General features: G+C 38.0%; 1 protein-coding gene across 1 annotated transcript in view; it reads left to right on the top strand.

Annotated features, from left to right (window-relative positions):
- Positions 1-18,835, top strand: part of LOC120953214 (regulator of hypoxia-inducible factor 1-like) — a 32,188-nt gene extending 13,353 nt beyond the window's left edge. Inside the window, exons 3-11 of the mRNA XM_040372973.2 lie at positions 10,713-10,935; positions 10,994-11,096; positions 11,186-11,563; positions 14,244-14,400; positions 14,472-14,548; positions 14,625-14,738; positions 17,802-17,952; positions 18,010-18,339; positions 18,406-18,835. Coding sequence (XP_040228907.1) covers positions 10,713-10,935; positions 10,994-11,096; positions 11,186-11,563; positions 14,244-14,400; positions 14,472-14,548; positions 14,625-14,738; positions 17,802-17,952; positions 18,010-18,339; positions 18,406-18,531 — 1,659 coding nt within the window. The 3' untranslated portion in view covers positions 18,532-18,835. The remainder of the gene's footprint in view (positions 1-10,712; positions 10,936-10,993; positions 11,097-11,185; positions 11,564-14,243; positions 14,401-14,471; positions 14,549-14,624; positions 14,739-17,801; positions 17,953-18,009; positions 18,340-18,405) is intronic.
- The last annotated feature ends 1,315 nt before the right edge of the window (positions 18,836-20,150 follow it).

Below are 20,150 nucleotides of genomic sequence, written 5' to 3'. Positions count from 1 at the left end.
TATTAGGGTTTACCCTGGCATTACAGTACCGCCAAAAAGCTCTCGGATGCATCGAGAAGCGATCTTGGAGCCTAATTAAGAAAGCGTTGTGACGCCACCGGTTATAAGAGCGATACGCACTAGCTGCATATTTGTATATACGCAAACAATATGAAGTACGTTGTCGCCGATATAAACGTAGTTTACGATTTTTATCTGCTCTAAGTGCTTTTAAGGTTTGATTAGACCACGCAGGATAGGGAGGGGGAGAAAGGAGAGGACAACATAGGGGGAAGGAGGAATTGACAATATCGGTAAACTTATTTACTACTACATCGATATCACTATTCTCTTCAATAAATGCCCAGTTCGTGCTTTCAATGATTTGGCTGAAGTTGAAGAAATCCATTCGTTTAAAGTTGAAACGGTGTAATGAAAAATTAGACGAAGCACGAGGCGTCATTACCGGGATCGAATCGGGAATCGATAGGGACAATTCCATTGCCGGGTGATAACGATCAATTGTGAGAAGCGCATAAGGAGACTCAAGAATACTGGTGCAACTACGAACCGTAGCATCGTTGGCGAAGGCGAGATCTAATTGACGCCCACGGAAATTTTTTACATCCGATATTTGGAATAACCCATTTAAATTCATTCCGTCCAAAAGCCAAGCCCCATTAGACAGCACGTTGTAAGGGATAAAGAATTTATCGGGCGGCGGTGCAGCTTTCCACGAGAGAGAAGGTATGTTAAAATCGCCGAGAAGGAGCATGAGATCATCAGCCTTCATACTCTCCAAAAGGATCGACACACTCTCATGAAGCGATTCAAATACACATGCAGAGCCACTCCGGTCAGGGGGTATGTAGATTACGCCGACGTACAGAGAAGAGTGACGCAATCGAATGCGAACCCATAACAGCTCGAGCGATGTAAAGGTGTGCGGGATGATCGATGAAGAGATTTTTGCAGAGCAGGCAATAAGCACTCCTCCACCACGAGAGCACGAACTATTAGCCGAATTACGATCACAGCGGTACAAGTTGTATGTCTCGTCGATGATTAACGATGAAGGTATAGTGTCGTCCAACCAGGTTTCCGTCAATACAAATACATCTAACTCGGACTCAATGATAGCCATACGAATGTCAGCGATTTTTGTGCGAAGTCCTCTCACATTCTGATAGTAAATAAACAAATTATTGGAGAGTGTAGTTGAGACTGTAGTAAAGTTGTTTACGCCATGTGGGATTCCTCTGGAACTATTGTATGTTGTAACGGGTTGTTGGTGTTGTGCTGTGGCTGTGTTAGTGGTACACAATCTGGTGCGTGAGGAGAGTGTAGGTGTATCGGATCGCTGGAGTTGTTCAATGGAAGATGTTGGGTTGGTGATCGGCATTGTAACGGGTCGCTGATGTAGTGCAGTGGATGAGCCTGTGTTTGTGGTAAACATTGCGGTGCGAGAGTAGCAGTAGGAAATTGAGGATCGTGATTGACAGGCCTCCAAAAATTTTGTGTATTGGTAGCTCGTTTATCAATGAATTCGCGGAACACAATACCTCGGTGCCAGGTTGATGCTGATAGTGCTTTCTCTTTGAAGTTAAGCGACATACCGACTTTAAACGATATAAAAGTCAGTGTACTTACTTCACGACCAATTGGCAAAAGCTTTATTATAATCACGTCATCGGTTCCCAGTTGTCCAATGACCATCTCTTTAACTTCCTGATCGGATACCGAAGGAGCAATTCGTGTTATATAGAGCCAAAATCTGGCGTCATTTGATGCATTCATAGGAATTGTCAACACAGTCCGAGACGAAGGTGAAATGGGTGCTGTACCAATGTGTAGAGGAGCCGCAGAATCAAGAGCAGGAGGAGTAAAATCGACAAGCCTACGTTTAGGCGCATTCCGCTGCGGTGCATTCTGCGAAGCACGATCCATATCAGATGGCCGAGAGCTAATAGGTGTAACTGCCGCGATGTTCGAGGTAGGTGGACGATTCAGATTCGATGTGTGCGTGAGATCGCTGCCTCTGTCAAGCATCACGAACACATCGTTGCGAACAGCATCTAACGCTTGAGTTAAGCGGCTATCAAACTCGCAAAGCAATTCCGATTTTAAGTTGGCCAATTCAGCAGAAATGTTATCGATGAGTGCAAGTCGCCCGTTACGTCGCAAATCGGTACAGCAGCGGCACATCCATAATGATTGGGAGTTCGGGCGCAGAAGTTCAGATAGCGCCCCGTCATTGATCCCAATACAGGAAACATGAAAAGTTGCCTTGCAGAGTCCATCACACATATACACATCCGCGTTGTTGATCAGTAGCGAACACGCTGGGCAGGACACTGACATCGTCGAAGTGGTACTAACACAGATGCACTATGCCGAGGCGATAACAATCAGCAAAGACGGAAAGCACTCGAGTAAGATAATCCGAATTAAGCCAAGAAGAGACCGTCAGTGTGCATATAACACAATTTAACAATGCACTTATGTTGTTTATCCGTCCACAGGTCCAATTCACATAACAATAGTCACAAAGGCGTATGAAAAATAACCAATAATCCAGAGCGCAAATAGGAGGCGTCTAAGCAGTGCGTTTGACGTTTATGTTCATTGAATTGACGCAAACAAATTAGCCACGGGTCGTTAATGCCAAACGCTGTATTGCGGAAAGGTATTGCAAGAGCAGTCCGATTTCTTAAACACCTGGAAGGAACATACCAACTAAGTTGGGAAAGCAAGTCTGGAGCATCTATATTCCCTCGTAACAAATTGCTAATAAATGACACACATTCTTTAGTTCGTCTAGTTTCGAGGGTGTCGAGATTGAATAATATGCAACGATCGCTGTATGACGGTAATGTGGTGGTGGAATTTCCAAAGAGGCGACGATATAAGCACCTAGTGAAGCGCTTTTGCACGCCTTCGAGTTTGTTATTTCAACCTGCCCTGTTAGTACAGAAGACAACAGAAGCATATTCAACAACAGGGCGCACTAGGGAACAATACAATGCCTTAAGGCACCTCAAATCGGTGAAGCCCACAGTCATGTGAAAAATAAGGCCAAGGTTTGAATAAGCTTTACCGAATGAGATTTACCGAAACATGCGTGTTCCTGAAACACCTTCTGCTGGTGCCATATCGGCTAATTCTGGCAATTCAGCGATGATATCCTATCGGGACGAGGAAAAGGTTATGAAGGTTACAGTGACGGAGGCTGCTGGTGATAAGAACAACAACGTCACCGTTTCCAGTAATGACGTTGTAAACAACGCTACTGCTGATGGTTTTTCTGAAAGTTTCCATGCACTACTGGAACTGGAACTACTGGAGCTGCGTGAAAAAATAAAGCAGTTGGAACAGCGACAGATACATTCAGATGGGAAAACTGTGCATTCCGACGAGTTGAGCAGAATTATTCCAGAATTCTCTGACGGACTGGGTATAGAGGAGTGGCTAAAGACAATACAGCACTACCGAGAATTATATGGATGGAGTGATGGTGCGACGCTCATCTATGCATCCTGTCGTTTAGCGGGAGCCGCGTGTGAATGGTTTAAGGGATTCCGCACAACATTAAAATCATTTGCTGCTTTCGCTGAGGGTATAAAGAAAGCTTTCCCTGATCATCGTAATTAAGCCATCATACACAAAGAGTTGATGTCAGTTTCAAAGAAACAGACTGAATCGTATGCTGCTTATGTATACCGTGTCAATGCCTTGGGACGATCAGGCAATGTGAGTGAAGAGGCAATTATTACCTACGCCATCAGAGGGATGTCACGTGATGCACCTTACGGCAGTCTAGTCACTGAAGACTACAACAACATATACGAACTCATTGACCACATCCAGCGTTGCGACACGTACTTCCAAATGCGTCGAGCCAGATCGCAGTACAACCCGACTTCAAGTAGCAGTGTCGTCAGAGTCAGAGATACACCGCCTAGCCAGAACCGTTGCTTCAATTGTTCTGAATTTGGTCACCGTTCCGCTCAATGTCAACGACCTCGACGAACTCCTGGTTCCTGTTTCCATTGTGGGAAAATGGATCACAACTACCGAAACTGTCCGTTGAATCGCGAATCGATTGCCGCAGCTGCACTATTCGAAGAATCCGAAGAAAAATCACTAGTAACAACAATAGATGCTCATCAAGAGGTAAGTGTTGCTATAGGGGATCAAGGGGCTTGGAGCAGGCAAATAATGATAAATGCACTTTTTGACTCTGGCAGCCCTAAAAGTTTTTTTAACCAGGACTTGATTCCAAGATGTGACAACAGTGTACGGAAACCTACTCGGTTTAGAGGAATAGGAGGTCAATACCTAGAAACGTTAGGAAACGTTGAGCTTCGCATAACTTTTGGAAATCTAATCATTATATGAATTTACCGCTCATTGTCGGAAGAGATGCATTATGTAAATTGAATTTTTTTCTTACAAAATTTAGATACAGATATAATAAAAATAAATTGATTGAATTGAAGAAACAACCTTTGCCAGTATTAAAATCAGCTATTTGCCAAACGCTCCAAACTCTTGATCTTTACCGGGACTCAGTCGGTGACCAAGCAAGGGAAAATCAGCTAGATCTTTCGTTATATCATTCTAATGATGTTAATACTCCACAAACTCCGACTATAGAGTCACACAATAGTCTTACTGAGGCATTTTCCGAAATGTGTGGGATTGATGTTTGCGATACTAACAATATTTCTTTGGGTGAAACTTTATCTCGCGATCAAATTACGGCAATAGAATCAGCAATAGAATTAAACTATCACAAATTTCCGAGCGATAAAATCATTATTCCGGATCATAGAATGAAAATTAGCCTTATGCACGATGTTCCTATTTCTATCAAACCCCGGCGATTATCTTATGCTGAAAGAAACAAGGTCAAAGATATAGTCAGAGATCTATTAAAGAATCAAATCATTCGGCCTAGCAACTCTCCTTATGCATCTGCTCTAGTGTAAGTACGTAAAAAGAATGGTGAAATACGTAAATGTAAGGTTATCCGTGTAAAAAAATATTCGACCGCATATCCTCGGCGCGGACCAGTGTGTTTCGAGAAATGTGCCGCAGATTCAGCATTGCATCCGATGAATTCAGGTATCATCAACGTTTTCAGGTATCATCAACGATGTCAAGCATCATACCGCAATCTTGGCTTTGGCTAAGACAGATTCGGGAAGGGGTCCCGCGGTCTTGAGATAAAGTGTGAAACCCTGTAATCCAAACGGATATACTCGTATGCCGTTTGGATTAAAGAACGCCCCCGCTGAATTTCAACGGTTTATAAATAATATTTTAAAATAATTTGTCGATGATGGAAATATTGTTGTATACATAGACGATATATTGATTCCTTTCTTTTGATTTTGAGGAACATCTTCAGTTGATTGGTACAATTTTGCGTACCTTACGAAAAAATAGCCTAGAACTCCGAATTTCAAAATATTAATTTGCCATGAATGAACTCGACTATCTGGGGTATAAAGCCAACTCCTCTGGAATTTTTCCTAGTGACCATCACATAAAAACTATAAAAAAAACTACCCTATGCCACAAAATGCTAAACAAGTACAACAATGCTTGGGACTATTCTCGTTTTTCCGTAAATTTGTTCCTTCATTCTCCTTCATTGCAAAACCGTTAACAAATCTATTAAAGGATAAAGTACCATTTCATTTTGATGAATCTTGTAAGAACGATTTTGAAACTTTACGAAACAAGCTAATATCAGCTCCTGTGTTGGCCATCTACGATCCTAAGGATGGAGGACAGGATGATGGTACATTTCATCCAATTTCGTATTTTTCAAAAACTACCTCTTCCGATGAAGCAAAGCTGCATAGCTACGAGCTGGAAACACTCGCAGTAATTTACGCTCTCAAGCGGTTTCACACATATGTGCACGGGATCCCTATCAAAATAGTTACTGATTGTAACTCCCTTGTCGAAACATTAAAAAACCGAAACGCTTCTGCTAAGATTGCACGATGGTCTTTATTTTTGGAGGAATACAACTATACGATACAGCATCGTGTAGGCACAGTTATGTGTCATGTAGATGCACTGAGTCGTATTGAGAACGTTGCCACAATAGATGAAGTGGATCTGGATTTTCAGCTTTGTGTGGCGAGACCCCGCTATTAAAGAAGTAAAAACAGAATTAGAATTAAACCCGGTGGATGGTTACGCATTGCAAGATGGAGTAGTGTACAAACTGTCGCCATCTAACATCTTAAAATATGTTCCAACAGAAATGGTGAATAATCTTATCAGATTTGTACATGAAAAAATTGGGCACCTTGGTTTAATCAAGTGTTGTAACCAAATTGATAAGAACTACTGGTTCTCTAATAGGAAAACAAGGGTTCATAATTTCATTAACAACTGCTTGAAATGTGTGTATTATTCTGCCCCTGGAAGGGTCAACAACCAAAATATGCACAGTATTCCCAAAAAACCTGAACCATTTGACACTAGTCACATCGACCACTTAGGTCCTTTACCAACATCTTTGTTGAAAAAGAAGTATATACTAGTAGTTATAGATGCGTTCACAAAATTGGTCAAGCTTTATCCGACTGCACCTACAGGTGCAAGGGAAGCAAAATTCACAAAATTCTGATTATTCTGATTGGGTCTCTCAAATTCATTCCGTAGAGTACGCTCTTAATAACACCATACATTCATCCACACATTTCGCTCCTGCTACACTGCTCTTCGGTATCGAACAACGAGGCCCTATCCTTGATGAAATAACAGAACATTTAGAAGATAAGAATAATCAGCCGCGTAAAGACTTACAAACCATCCGTGCCGAAGCCTCGACAAATATTAAGAAATCTCAAAGAAATAATGAAAAGCAGCATGCAAAACATAATCGTCCGGCTATAGAATTTGAAGAAGGGGATTTCGTGGTTATAAAGAATAAGGACAGCACACCAGATTCCAATAAGAAATTAATCGCTAAGTTTAAGGGTCCATACGTGATACACAAACGGCTTCCAAATGATCGGTACGTTATTCGTGATATCGTCGGATGCCAATTAACACAATTACCTTACGACGGAGTATTGGAGTCAAATAAGATTAGAAGATGGATTGTACCCCTTGTCGGTGACTGACTGAGTTCAAATTCTAAGCAACACCTACTTACAGTAACGTACAAATTGAGGAAAATTTGAGCAGCACGGCCGAGTTGTAATATCTTGTTTATAGCAATCGTGGTATTCCGTCTCACCTTATGTCTCTGTGAATCTTGATAAATGTCAAAACCGAAAGTGACAGCAGCAGAAAAATAAAATGGGCATTCGAGTTTGAACAAGCAAACTGCAAGCGTCTTCCGATCTTCCGTTCTTCCAAAAATTTAATACATTATTTTTATTATTATTATTATTATTATTATTATTATTATTATTATTATTATTATTATTATTATTATTATTATTATTATTATTATTATTGTTATTATTATTAACATTATTATTATTGTTATTACACCTGTTCTCACTTTCCTCTGAATCGTTATCCGGTTCCTATGGATCGCAATACTTGAGAATGGATCGCAATCAACTACGTCTGAATCGTTGTCAGCTACGTTTGGATCGTTTTCAGCTACGTTTGGATCGCTCTCAGCTACCTTTGGATTTTACATTAGCTCGCGCAAATTTCATTGCAGCGCAACCGTTTATTCAGTGACCGCGGGACACATTAGTATCTCAAGGAAAGAATTGAATAATTAATGCATTCAATTGTAAAATCTAATCACTTTTTTATGTGAAGCTTACATCACCATTCATACTTTATTGATTATTCGACCAAACTTTTCCAAACAAACATGCACAATCTTCTACTTTTTGGCGTGACGACATACGTAGTCATTCAGTCCTGTTTAGGCTTACGAGATTTAGCCGGATATTCCTTCTTTGCTAGGGAGGGACGGTCTGGTTGGGAATCTATTCTGATGCATAGAAGCCGATAAATCTGTCAAATGTTATTCATTGCTTAAAAATGGGGTTTCAGAATTCATTGAGAAGCTCTCAATTGGGTTCATACATAGAACAATATGAAATTGTTGCTATTCATATCGTCTGTTATGATGTGAATCGTGAGATACGCCAAGCGGTCACTAAATAAACTTTACGCCGCAACAAAATTTGCGCAAGCTAACGTAAAATCCAAAGGTAGCTGAGAGCGATCCAAACGTAGCTGAAAACGATCCAAACGTAGCTGAAAACGATTCAGACGTAGTTGATTGCGATCCATTCTCATGGATTGCGATCCATAGCAACCGGATAACGATTCAGAGGAAAGTGAGAACAGGTGTATTATTATTATTATTCCACTTTGTTACTGTTATTACACCTGTTCTCACTTTCCTCTGAATCTTCCGGTTGCTATGGATCGCAATCCATGAGATTGGATCGCAATCAACTACGTCTGAATTGTTGTCAGCTACGTTTGGATCTTTTTCAGCTAAGTTTGGTTCGCTCTCAGCTACCTTTGGATTTTGGGGTAGTTCGCGCAAATTTCGTTGCGGCGTAAAGTTTATTTAGTGACCGCTTGGCGTACCGCACGATTCACATCATAACAGACAATATGAAAAGCAACAATTTAATATTGTTCTATGTTTGAACCCAATTGAGAACTTGTGTTGAAAACCCATTATTAGGAAATGAATAACAATTGACAGATTTGTCGGCTTCTACGCATCAGAATAGATTCGCAACCAGACCGTCCCTCCATGGCATAGAAGGAATATCCGGCTAAATCTCGAAAGCTGGAACATGACTGAAAGACCACGAAGGTCGTTACGCCAAAAAGAAGAAGATTGTGCAGATTTGTTAGGAAAACTTGGTCAAAGAATAAAAAAATGTATGAATGGTAATGTATGTAAGTTTTACATAAAAAATATGATTAGATTTTACAATTGAATGCATTAATTATTTAATGCTTTCCTTGGGATGCAAATGTGTCCCGCGGTCACTGAATAAACGGTTGCGCTACAATGAAATTTGCGCGAACTACCCCAAAATCCAAAGGTAGCTGAGAGCGATCCAAATGTAGCTGAAAACGATCCAAACGTAGCTGACAACGATTCAGACGTAGTTGATTGCGATCCATTCTCATGGATTGCGATCTATAGCAACCGGATAAAGATTCAGAGGAAAGTGAGAACAGGTGTATATTAATAAAAAATATTATTAGTATTATTATAATTATTATTATTATTATAATTATTATTATTATTATAAATATTAATATTTTTATTATTACTATTATTATTATTATTATTATTATAATTAAAATTATTATTATTATTATTATTATCATTAGTATTATTAGTATTATTTTTTTATTAATTTTACTATTATTATCATTATTATTATTATTATTATTATTATTATTATTATTATTATTATTATTATTATTATTATTATTATTACTATTATTAGTATTACTATTATTATTATTATTATTATTATTATTATTTTTTTTTTTTTATTATTTAATCACATAACGGTTAACATTGTTTCAACACGACAATAGGACTTTCGGAATGAAGAAAATCGCACACGAAATTTTATATTGATGAGTTTTGCATGCGATGGGAGAGCATTTGACTTTCGCCAACGCAAAACATGCAATAAAAAGTTTTAAATATAGTGAAATTACATTTTTTTAGATATTTTGTTGTTACTATGATTTAATCTTTCCTCTTAATTTCACACAAATCACTTGGTTTCCCTTTAAATTTATTTAGAGGTATTTTCGATCGTATTTGAAAGCAAAAAACATATAATAATAAAAACCCTTGTTATTTTAACGAGAACGACGATTCCACACTGTTGCTGTTTACGAGTACAACGATTGTCAAAGAGCTTTTTCATAAGGAATCAGTTATCAATTTATCAGACATGGCATGACTTGTCCATAAACCTTTTTTAAAACGTTTTACTGAATCTATGTTTGCTTCGATAATTTTTCAGCCTTTCAGATTTTTGTATCATCCCCGGGATATCTTCAATATTTTTTATGGCGTGGGAAGAAGGGGTCTTCAAGAAGCGATATTGATCCCTTTTTGTAGTTTTTTGACTGATAATATTTTTGGGCATCTATTGCTGATTCTAAAATGATTAAAGATTACAATTAATTTTAAAAAAGGTATCTTTAATTAATTGAACTATACTTGGATGATATAATTACAGAAAAATAACAACAATGCCAAAAATATTTCTAAAAGATTCAACTGTAATAATTTAAGTGCAATAATAAAAAAAACCCTCATTCTCCTGACCCGCAGCACACGATCATTTACTAAAGTTGGCCCATTGCCTCAAAAGTTTGCCGACCGCTGGTATAAGGGGTAAGGAGGGAACACATAACTGACATGACTATGTTTCTACCAAGAGCACCAGATCACCACGCTACTGCTCTAGTTGTGTGTATAATTTTAATACAATGATTAAAATTTAACAAACCATGTAGGCCCATTAACGTAATGGTGTTATGTGTTATGTGTTGTTACATGGTAATATTTCGTATGAAAAGTGCATCTTTCTTTAATTTCTTTTAAAAATGGCCTAGTTGGCTTTATCACTAGGTGCTTCTGCTTTGATATGCTTAAGCATATGCAAATACCGTTTTCAATATTATTATTACTTTTTTTTTTCTATGAACACAAAACTGGCTCTATAAACTGTAAGGAATATTCTACACATCCACGTCATTTCGATCGCAGAGCGATTGAAACTGGAACGTGTCTTCAAGAATGTCGACGTACAATGCAAAGTGTAGAACACAATCTATTAACAGAACTGCATGAGTGTGTAGAGACTAAAATTTGGTCGCAATATGAACTAAATTCATCGATCAATGTTTTAAACTGTATAACTGCAGAAGAATTGAACGACACCAGCGAAACATCAGGTAAATTAAATAAAATCTAATGTTGTAGCTTGCTTAATCAACGGTTCAATATCTGCAGGAGTTGCCAGGCTTGCATTTCTATTCATTTCAATAGGAATAATAATGCTGGTGATTTTTGCAACAGTTTACGACGGTTTGAATACAAATGATCCAACAGAGACGTGAGTACTTTTTTATGATAAGCTTCCTGTAACAATTAATTCTTTTGATCATATCTTAACTTTTAAAATGTATCCTTTTTTCTCCTAAGGCGTAGTTTGGCCACAACAAAATTAATCCAGTCCTTTTCGATTTCTCGAAATCTTTCTACGCTAATAGACAGAGAAACAAAATCTGGAATGAATCTCCGCCATCTTGATGGAATACGTGCTCTAACAATGATAATCATTTTATTAACCCATTCCTCAATACCTTTAATAAGGATGCCGCTAAAAAATGCAAATGATTTGGAAGCGCAGTTCAATCAACCATGGTTTCCGATCGCAATGGCAGGCAATACGTATACGGTACAGCTTTTTTTCGTAATTGGTGGTTTACTATTAGCAGTAAACATACTTGAGCAAACGAAAAATTGTAAAAGGATTGGAGTAGCATATTTCTTCGAGCGTGTGAAAATTCGTTTAATCAGGTAAGTGCTTCATTGAATAATTTGATTTTGAAATGTCCCGCCATGCAATTCTCAGTGATTTACAATGCACGCAATACAAGCCCGTCAAACATTGCGAGGGTTGCAAGTGGTATCATCTGCTCGAAATCTTAAGATATTTTGAAAATATTTTAAAACATTAATTTTTTATTCATTTATTATTGTTTTGCTGTGTTATTTGTCGAAGGGATCACTATTTCAATTTTTGTGAATTTTTTCAAAATAAAATCTCAAAATTTAGGTGTTTAGTAAGCTATAATTTGCAAATTTAAATAGTGATCTTTTCGACGAATGTCACTGCAAAAAATATATAATTATGAATAAATAATTAACATTTTTTTTTAAATATCTTTGAATTTCGAGCAGATGGTACTACTCGCAACCCTCGCAATGTTTGACGGGTAGGGACGAAAAAACTGCCTAGGCTCACAAGCTCTTTAATGCGAGGGCTCTGGGGCGGTGAACTTGTATGGTGTGCGAATCCTCGTTAGTGATGGGTAAATTCAACAAAAATCCGGAATCGCTTCCGAATGATGACTCCGCCAAAATTGGAAGCGGTTCCGGAAGGCAGGTGCAAAACTCCGACCTCGGAGCCGTCTGGAGCCGTCCGGAGCCGCTAGTCGGCAGCCGGAGCCAGTCGGAGCCGTCGAAACCGATGGAGCCATCGGAGCCGGTTGGAGCTGTCGGAGCCATCGGAACCGATTAGTCGGCAGCTGGAGCCGGTCGCAGCCGTCGTAGCAGTTGGAGTCGACGGAGCCGGATGGAGCCGTCCGGAGCCGACGGAGCCGACGGAGCCGTCCGGAGCCGGTCGGAGCCGTCGTAGTCGTTGGAGCCGATGGAGCCGGTTGGAGCCGTTGGGACCATCGGTGCCATCGAAGCCGACGGAGCCCGTTGGAGCCGTCGGAGTCGTTGTAATAGTCGGAAGTATTCTGAAGCGCTTTAATTTCCCGATATCAGCAATAATTTCATTTTAAAAACAGCTCTCGAATAAAATAAGAGTCTTCTTCGTTTATTGCTTTGAAGTTTTTTTGTATTTTTTTACTGCCGACTAGCGACTCCGGACGGCTCCGACGGCTCCGGATGGCTCCGGACGGCTCCGGGCGGAATCGACGGTTTAAATTATTCGGAATCGGAGCCGGAGTAGCAATGCTCGGAAGCGATTCCAAGCCGTGGGTGCGATTCCGGTTACCCATCACTAGTCCTCGTGCGCCCTCGAAAATCACCCGCCATGTTTTTTTACAGTGATATCCCGTCAAACATTGCGAGGGTTGCAAGTGGTATCATCTGCTCGAAATCTTAAGATATTTTAAAAATATTTTAAAATATTTAGTTTTTATTCATTAATTCTTGTTTTGCTGTGGTATTTGTTGAAAAGACCACTGTTTACATTTTTGTGGCTTTTTTCAAAATAAAATCTCAAAATTTAGGTGTTTAGTAAGCTATAATTTGCAATGTTATACCTGCTCTCAGGGTGCTATAATTATAACTGCTAAAACTAGCGGCGAAAAAACTGCCTAGGCTCCTAAGCTCTTTGATGCGAGGGCTCTGGGACGGTGAACTTGTATGGCGTGCGAGCCCTCGCGCGCCCTCGCAAATCGCTGTCAATTCCCGCCATGCAATTGACAGCGTTTGGCGAGGGCGCGCGAGGGCTCGCACGCCATACAAGTTCACCGCTCCAGAGCCCTCACATTAAAGAGCTTGCGAGCCTTGGTAGTTTTTTCACCCTTAGTTTCCCGTCAAACATTGCGAGGGTTGCAAGTGGTATCATCTGCTCGAAATCTTAAGATATTTTAAAAATATTTTAAAATATTTAGTTTTTATTCATTAATTCTTGTTTTGCTGTGGTATTTGTCGAAAAGACCACTATTTACATTTTTGTGGCTTTTTTCAAAATAAAATATCAAAATTTAGGTGTCTAGTAAGCGATAATTTGCAATGTTATACCTGCTCTCGGGGTGCTATAATTATAACTGCTAAAACTAGGGGCGAAAAAACTGCCTAGGATCGCAAGCTCTTTAATGCGAGGGCTCTGGGACGGTGAACTTGTATGGCGTGCGAGCTCTCGCGCGCCCTCGCAAATCGCTGTCAATTGCGTGGCAGGTTAAGCAGTTATAATTATAGCACCCCAAGAGCAGGTACAACAGTGCAAATTGTAGCAAATTGCAGCTAAATTTTGTCATTTTATTTTCAAAAATCCACAAAAATTTAAATCGTGATCTTTTCGACAAATACTGCCGCAAAAAAAATCCATGAATAAAAATCAAAGATTATTTAAAATACCATAAGATTTCGAGCAGATGATATCATTCTCAACCCTCGCAATGTTTGACGGGTTGCATGGCGGGAAGCGAGAGCGTGCAAGGGCTTGCTCGTCATGCAAGTTAACAGCCCTCGCATTAAACAGCTTGCGAGCCTAAGCAGTCTTTTCGCCCATAGTTTTAGCAGTTGAAATGAAATGAAATGAATGAAACATAAAGATTATTTAAAATTCCTTAAAATTTCGAGCAGATGATCAAAGCCGCAACAGGCAACCCTCGCAATGTTAAACGGGAATGTATAGCGGGTATAATTCAGCGGGGTTTTACTTTTTCTTGTTACGAATGAATGAACTAAACCCACGGGTAACTTTTAAAGATAACAAACATTTCTCTTTTCATTTCAGAATACTTCCACTGTATATATTTGTGATCTTATTTCATGCCTCATGGTATCCTCGGATGAAAGAAGGTCTAATAGGCAATCGTTTTCGCGATTATTGCACTATAAACTGGTGGACAAATGTGTTTTTCATAAACAACTACATTAACCCAAGCGAACCGGTATAATAGCTAAAAATAAATTATATGAATCAGCATTAAATTTTATTTATGCAATTTAATCTCATTTACAGTGTATTCAGTTTTCCTGGTATTTAGGTGCAGATTTTCAGCTGTACCTACTTGGTACAATACTGATGTTGCTCATGCGGTGAGAATCTATATAAACTTGCTTCTAAATTTACACAATTTATTTTAAATAAATCTTATGTATATTGGTTTATTAGGATTCCAAGATTATTCAAACCAATTGTAATATGCATGACGATTACTGCCTTTGTTGTGCCGATTGGCATCATCTATCGATATCATCTAGATGCTACAGTAATGATGATTTTAAGGTAAAGATTTTTTTTTCTGTTCATTATTGTAATACAAAAATTATTGTATAATTTTAAACCAGTACAAATTTCTATCAATAGTAAAAATAAAAAAAATATGGATTATTTACAATATAGCGCAATAATGGTCGGTTTAGACCAGTGATGTTAAATTCATTATACCCTGCAGGCCAAAATGCCACTAAAATATAGTAGCACGGGCCGCAGCCTAGTTTTTATTATATTGTTTGATTCAAAAATCAAGTCGTTAGCAGATCTTTTCATTTCATTTTTAGATGATAGTTACGATACAAAAGTTAGCTTAAAAATCATTGACATAAAAAAACGTAAAACAACAATAGCTGTAGTAGATTACTTTAAATTGACCATAGGCTTCTCATATTTCCAGCATTTGCAAATTTTTATGACAAATAACACTCGCAATGTATAACGGGTTGCGAGGGTTGCAAGTAGTATCATCTGATCGAAATCTTATGGTATTTTAAATAATATTTATTTTTTATCCATACATTAGCATTCATTGAAAAGATCACTAGGGTAAGTGTACCAGTATTGGGCAGGTTTACGCAGGTCACTAAAACAGCTCGTACACTTACAATGTTTATTATTTTTCTTGAAAGCATCATTATTATGGACGATAAACTATCATTTTATGTTGTGCTATTTTTTATTTGCCGTTTCAAGTGCATTTTTTAGCGATATTCATGAAAATGCAAAAACTGTTTTTGTTCCTATTTTCGGCAATTTGGTCCTATTTTAGGCAGTTTGGTCCTATTTTCGGCAGGCTGTGCTCCTATTTATGGCAACGCGAATACGGGTCGGTAAATGTTTTAATTAATGCCAATAGCCAGACAAAAATGTTTAAAACTATTTTATACTCTTACTTTCCTAAGATTAGTGTTGAAGAGTACTTAAATTTTTAATTTTTTGTTTGCCCATTTTGGTCAATTGAATGGCAGTTTTTACAATCACTTTGGTGTGAGTTGTAAACAAAGCAGGCATTGATAAAAAGAGACAATCTGAAAGATATGCGTTGAGAAAAATTTCAACGCGTTTTTGCGTAATTACACGTTGTTGCCTGCCGTAATTACGTAATTACACCTTTTTTGCGTAATTACACCTGCCAAAAATAGGTAGACTGTCGAATACTGGTACAGTTACCTTAGCCCGTCAAACATTGCGAGGGTTGTGAATGATATCATCTGCTCGAAATCTTATGGTATTTTAAATAATCTTTGATTTTTATTCATGGATTATTTTTTTGCGTTAGTATTTCTCGAAAAGATCACTATTTACAATTTTTAAAATAAAATAACAAAATTCAGGTGTTTAGTATGCTACAATTTGCACTGTTATACGTACACTTGGGGTGCTATAATTATAACTGCTAAATTTAGGAGTGAAAAAACTACCAAGGCTTGCAAGCTCTTTAATGTGAGGGCTCTGGGGCGGTGAACTTGTATTGCGTGCGAGCCCTCGCGCGCCCTCGCAAATCGCTGTCAATTGCATGGCGGGAGTTCTAATTTTGTGGATTTTTGCAAAATAAAATGTCAAAATTCAGATGTTTAGTATCAAACATTGCGAGGGTTGTAAGTGGTACCACCTGCTCGAAATCTTAAGATATTTTGAAAATATTTTAAAATATTTATTTTTTATTCATTAATTCTTGTTTTGCTGTGTTATTTGTCGAAAAGATCACCATTTAAATTTTTGTAGATTTTTTCAAAATAAAATCTCAAAATTTAGGTGTTTAGTAAGCTATAATTTGCAATGTTATACATGCTCCCCGCCATGCAATTGACAGCGATTTGCGAGGGCGCGCGAGGGCTCGCACGCCATACAAGTTCACCGTCCCAGAGCCCTCGCATTAAAGAGCTTGCGAGCCTAAGCAGTTTTTTCGCCGCTAGTTTTAGCAGTTATAATTATAGCACCCCGAGAACAGGTATAACATTGCAAATTATAGCTTACTAAACACCTAAATTTTGAGATTTTATTTTAAAAAAAACACAAAAATGTAAATGGTGGTCTTTTCGACAAATACCACAGCAAAACAAGAATTAATGAATAAAAACTAAATATTTTAAAATATTTTTAAAATATCTTAAGATTTCGAGCAGATGATACCACTTGCAACCCTCGCAATGTTTGACGGGATCGTTGTTACCAACAATGTGGATGATATAGTTTGCAAACAAACGCAAAACACCTATTCTCTATTCAGTACTAACACCGGCTAGTACTGAGAATTTGAAACAGTTATAAGAACGAGCACAACCTGGAGCTGGAGTAATTTTCTGTTAAAATGCTTGAAACATTTTTTTTTTTTTGACCTATTTTAATTGATAAAAACGTTTGCTGACCCGTATTCGCGCTGCCGAAAATAGGAGTAAAATCAGTGATTGCATTTTTAGCGTAACATAATACGATAGTTTATCAACAAAAATAACATCACTTTCATGAAAAATAAGAAAAAAATGTTGATGTGTGTGAGCAGTTTTTGTGAAACCACTGCACTAGCCTGCCGAAAGCTGGTACAGTTTCCCAAAATGTCCGGGATATACACATTTTTTAACAGATAAATATAGCGAATCGTGCCGTTTCATAGATAAATATACAGTCTGTTCCCGAGTTACGCGGTTCTCGACTTACGCGGATTCGGAGATACGCGGTTTTCTAAATTTGACAGATCAAATGTCAAATCAGTACAATTTGCTTCAAGTTCGGTATGAATTGCATTTTTGCTAACAAATTGAAACCGCTTAAAAGCCAGAAATATTAGAATTTTTCGCACAAATCATATCAAATAAATGATAACGTGTATAAAAGTGCTAAATAAAATCAAAAACTCTGATTAATGAATAGTATTTTATTCAAAAAATGTGAAATTCGACTTACGCGGATTCGCCGGGAACGCAGAAACCGCGTAACTCGGGAACTGTATGCGCAATCTGTGAGGGAGAGAGAGGGGGTGGGAGGGAGTGGTGAGTGAGGGGAAATATTTATTTAGTTCGTTGAAATATGATATTTTAATATCTCCAAATAAATGTATATTTTTTGTTTCAGACATGTTCTGCAAGAAATTCGAACTTTACCTTACTATTTACATGTTTACATTCCGTCGGAGACCAATGCTGGTAACTATTTCTTCGGTATGCTTGCAGGGATTACGTATTACCACCTAAAAGATAACCCAAACGCGAAGAGTATTTTAAAGGTAACGTAATGGTGAATTGTGTGTCACAGTTCATTACATCTTTTTTTTATATTTCAGCTAAACTTCATTTTGCCAGCTTCTGCTTTTATGTTCATTTTATTGAACAGTCTCACAATCATGCTGCCTTCAGATCACATAAACCAACCTTCACTTTCCTTGGCTATATACGGATCATTGTTGAAAAGTGCATGGGGTATATTTCCGTCTGTACTGTTGGTTTATTTGGCTTTCCAGGAAAAGCATTCCTTATTAGTAAATTTCCTGCAACATCCTATATTATTAGTTGGATCTAAACTGAGCTATAGCATATACCTTGTACAATATGGTATAATTTATGCTGTATATAAACACATAACATATCCGTTAGTGTACGAAAGTTTTACAATTGTAAGTTTTGCTGAATTGATCAACACGAATATTATTAATTGATTATATGTTTTTTTACCACCACAGATTCTCTTTACAGCTGCCATAGTTAACATTACATTTTGTGTAGCGTTTATGTTACATTTATTTATTGAGCTCCCATTCAACTTGTTTCTTAAACAAATAACGAGAAACGAAACAGCAAAAAAGTAAAAAAAAGAATCAAAATGTGTAAACGTTTCATCTTTCACAAAAGCTTCTGATGACGCGATTGTAGAAAAAGTATGATCGCGTCTTAGTTACTTCTATTTATCCTTTCACCGATAGTACGGAGGGAGGAGCTACCTTCCACATAAGCACTACCAGGCGGATTTGCTGCCTTTTTATCCCCGATTTTTATCCAGTTTTCGAGTAAAAAGTTAAGATGTTAATCACTGTACTAAGTGAAGAATATACTAAGAGGTTAGAATATACAACCAACAGGCAAGTTGTTAGAGCGAAGCCTAAGCGCGTTTCACCCTGTGCGGCTGTCATGAGTGACAGCTACGTTATTGCGTTTCTTTTACATCCGTGTTTGGTCTTGTTGACGATTCAATAAACACGCGGTCTATTTGACCCGGAACGTCTTCGCGAGTAGACGAGAAAAAAGCTATTTCTTTGTGTGCTGTGTTTATATCCATCCTAAGCTGAATATCACAATTCTTGCTAACATGAATGAGTAATACATCGTTTGATAGAAAAATGTACATGTTTTCCATTAAAAATGCGAAAAACACCTTTTGAAAACAATATTTTTTAATCGATTTTTTCATTAGATATTGTTATTTATTTGTTATTTCGTTATTTATTTATTTATATTTAACTGCATATATTTAACGGACCGCAAATGGCCCTCTTGAAGCAAAACCAGGCTACATACATTACATAATATAACAAACATACAGGAATTATCCGCAGTTCGCGATTCCTATAAATTTGACAGCTCCATGTGTTTTTTTTGTAAATCTTTTAATTCTTTGAAATATTGTACGCTCGTTTTGAATTTCCTAAATGTTCTTAGAGCATTTTGCATAAAATTTGTGCAAAAGATACCTGTTTTACAACAAATGCAAAACTCTGTGGCGGTATTTTTCAACCCTCAAACCAGTAGTGTAAACTATTTTTCGATGAATCCACTATACAGGTGTCCCCCGAGATACGACTGTATTTGGGACCGAAAAAATGTCCCAAAGCAAGGCGTAAGTCGAAAAAGTTCTATGTCGAATATCTATGAATATAAAGTTTATAGCCGAAGTTGAAGAGTTTGAATTTATGATATCGTGTATATTCGATTCGTAATGTTCGATAATGTAATAATTATATTCCAAAAGCCGTACACAATATAGATATTAAAGATCGGGTTGTTTTAGAATCTTTGGAAATGTGTGTATAACGGTTATCAGCCAAGAAATTTAAAAAAAATACATCAATTTCTTGTCAATGACAACTTTTAACGGTCAAAATCAAATTCGTCGTATCTGCGAATCGTCGTAACTCGAGGGGGTCGTAACTAGTGTTGGGTAAAGTGCTACTGTGCGCACTGTGCGCACAGCACAGCACAGTGCTTGAAGTGCGCATTGTGCTAGCACAGTGCGGAAGTGCTAGCACAGTGCTAGCACAGTGCGGAAGTGCTAGCACAGTGCTAGCACAGTGCGGAAGTGCTAGCACTTTTCGCACAATGCGCACACTTTGCACAGTGCGCTCTCTGAGCACACTTTTCGCACAGTGCGCTCTCTTCACACAGTACGCTCTCTGAACACACTGCAATGCAACACACACTGCATGCAAACTTA

Source organism: Anopheles coluzzii, chromosome 2 (assembly GCF_943734685.1).
Source record: "Anopheles coluzzii chromosome 2, AcolN3, whole genome shotgun sequence".
Taxonomy (NCBI): Eukaryota; Metazoa; Arthropoda; class Insecta; order Diptera; family Culicidae; genus Anopheles; species Anopheles coluzzii.
Note: the sequence above shows the minus strand (reverse complement) of the source record. Positions and strands in the feature narration are given on the sequence as shown.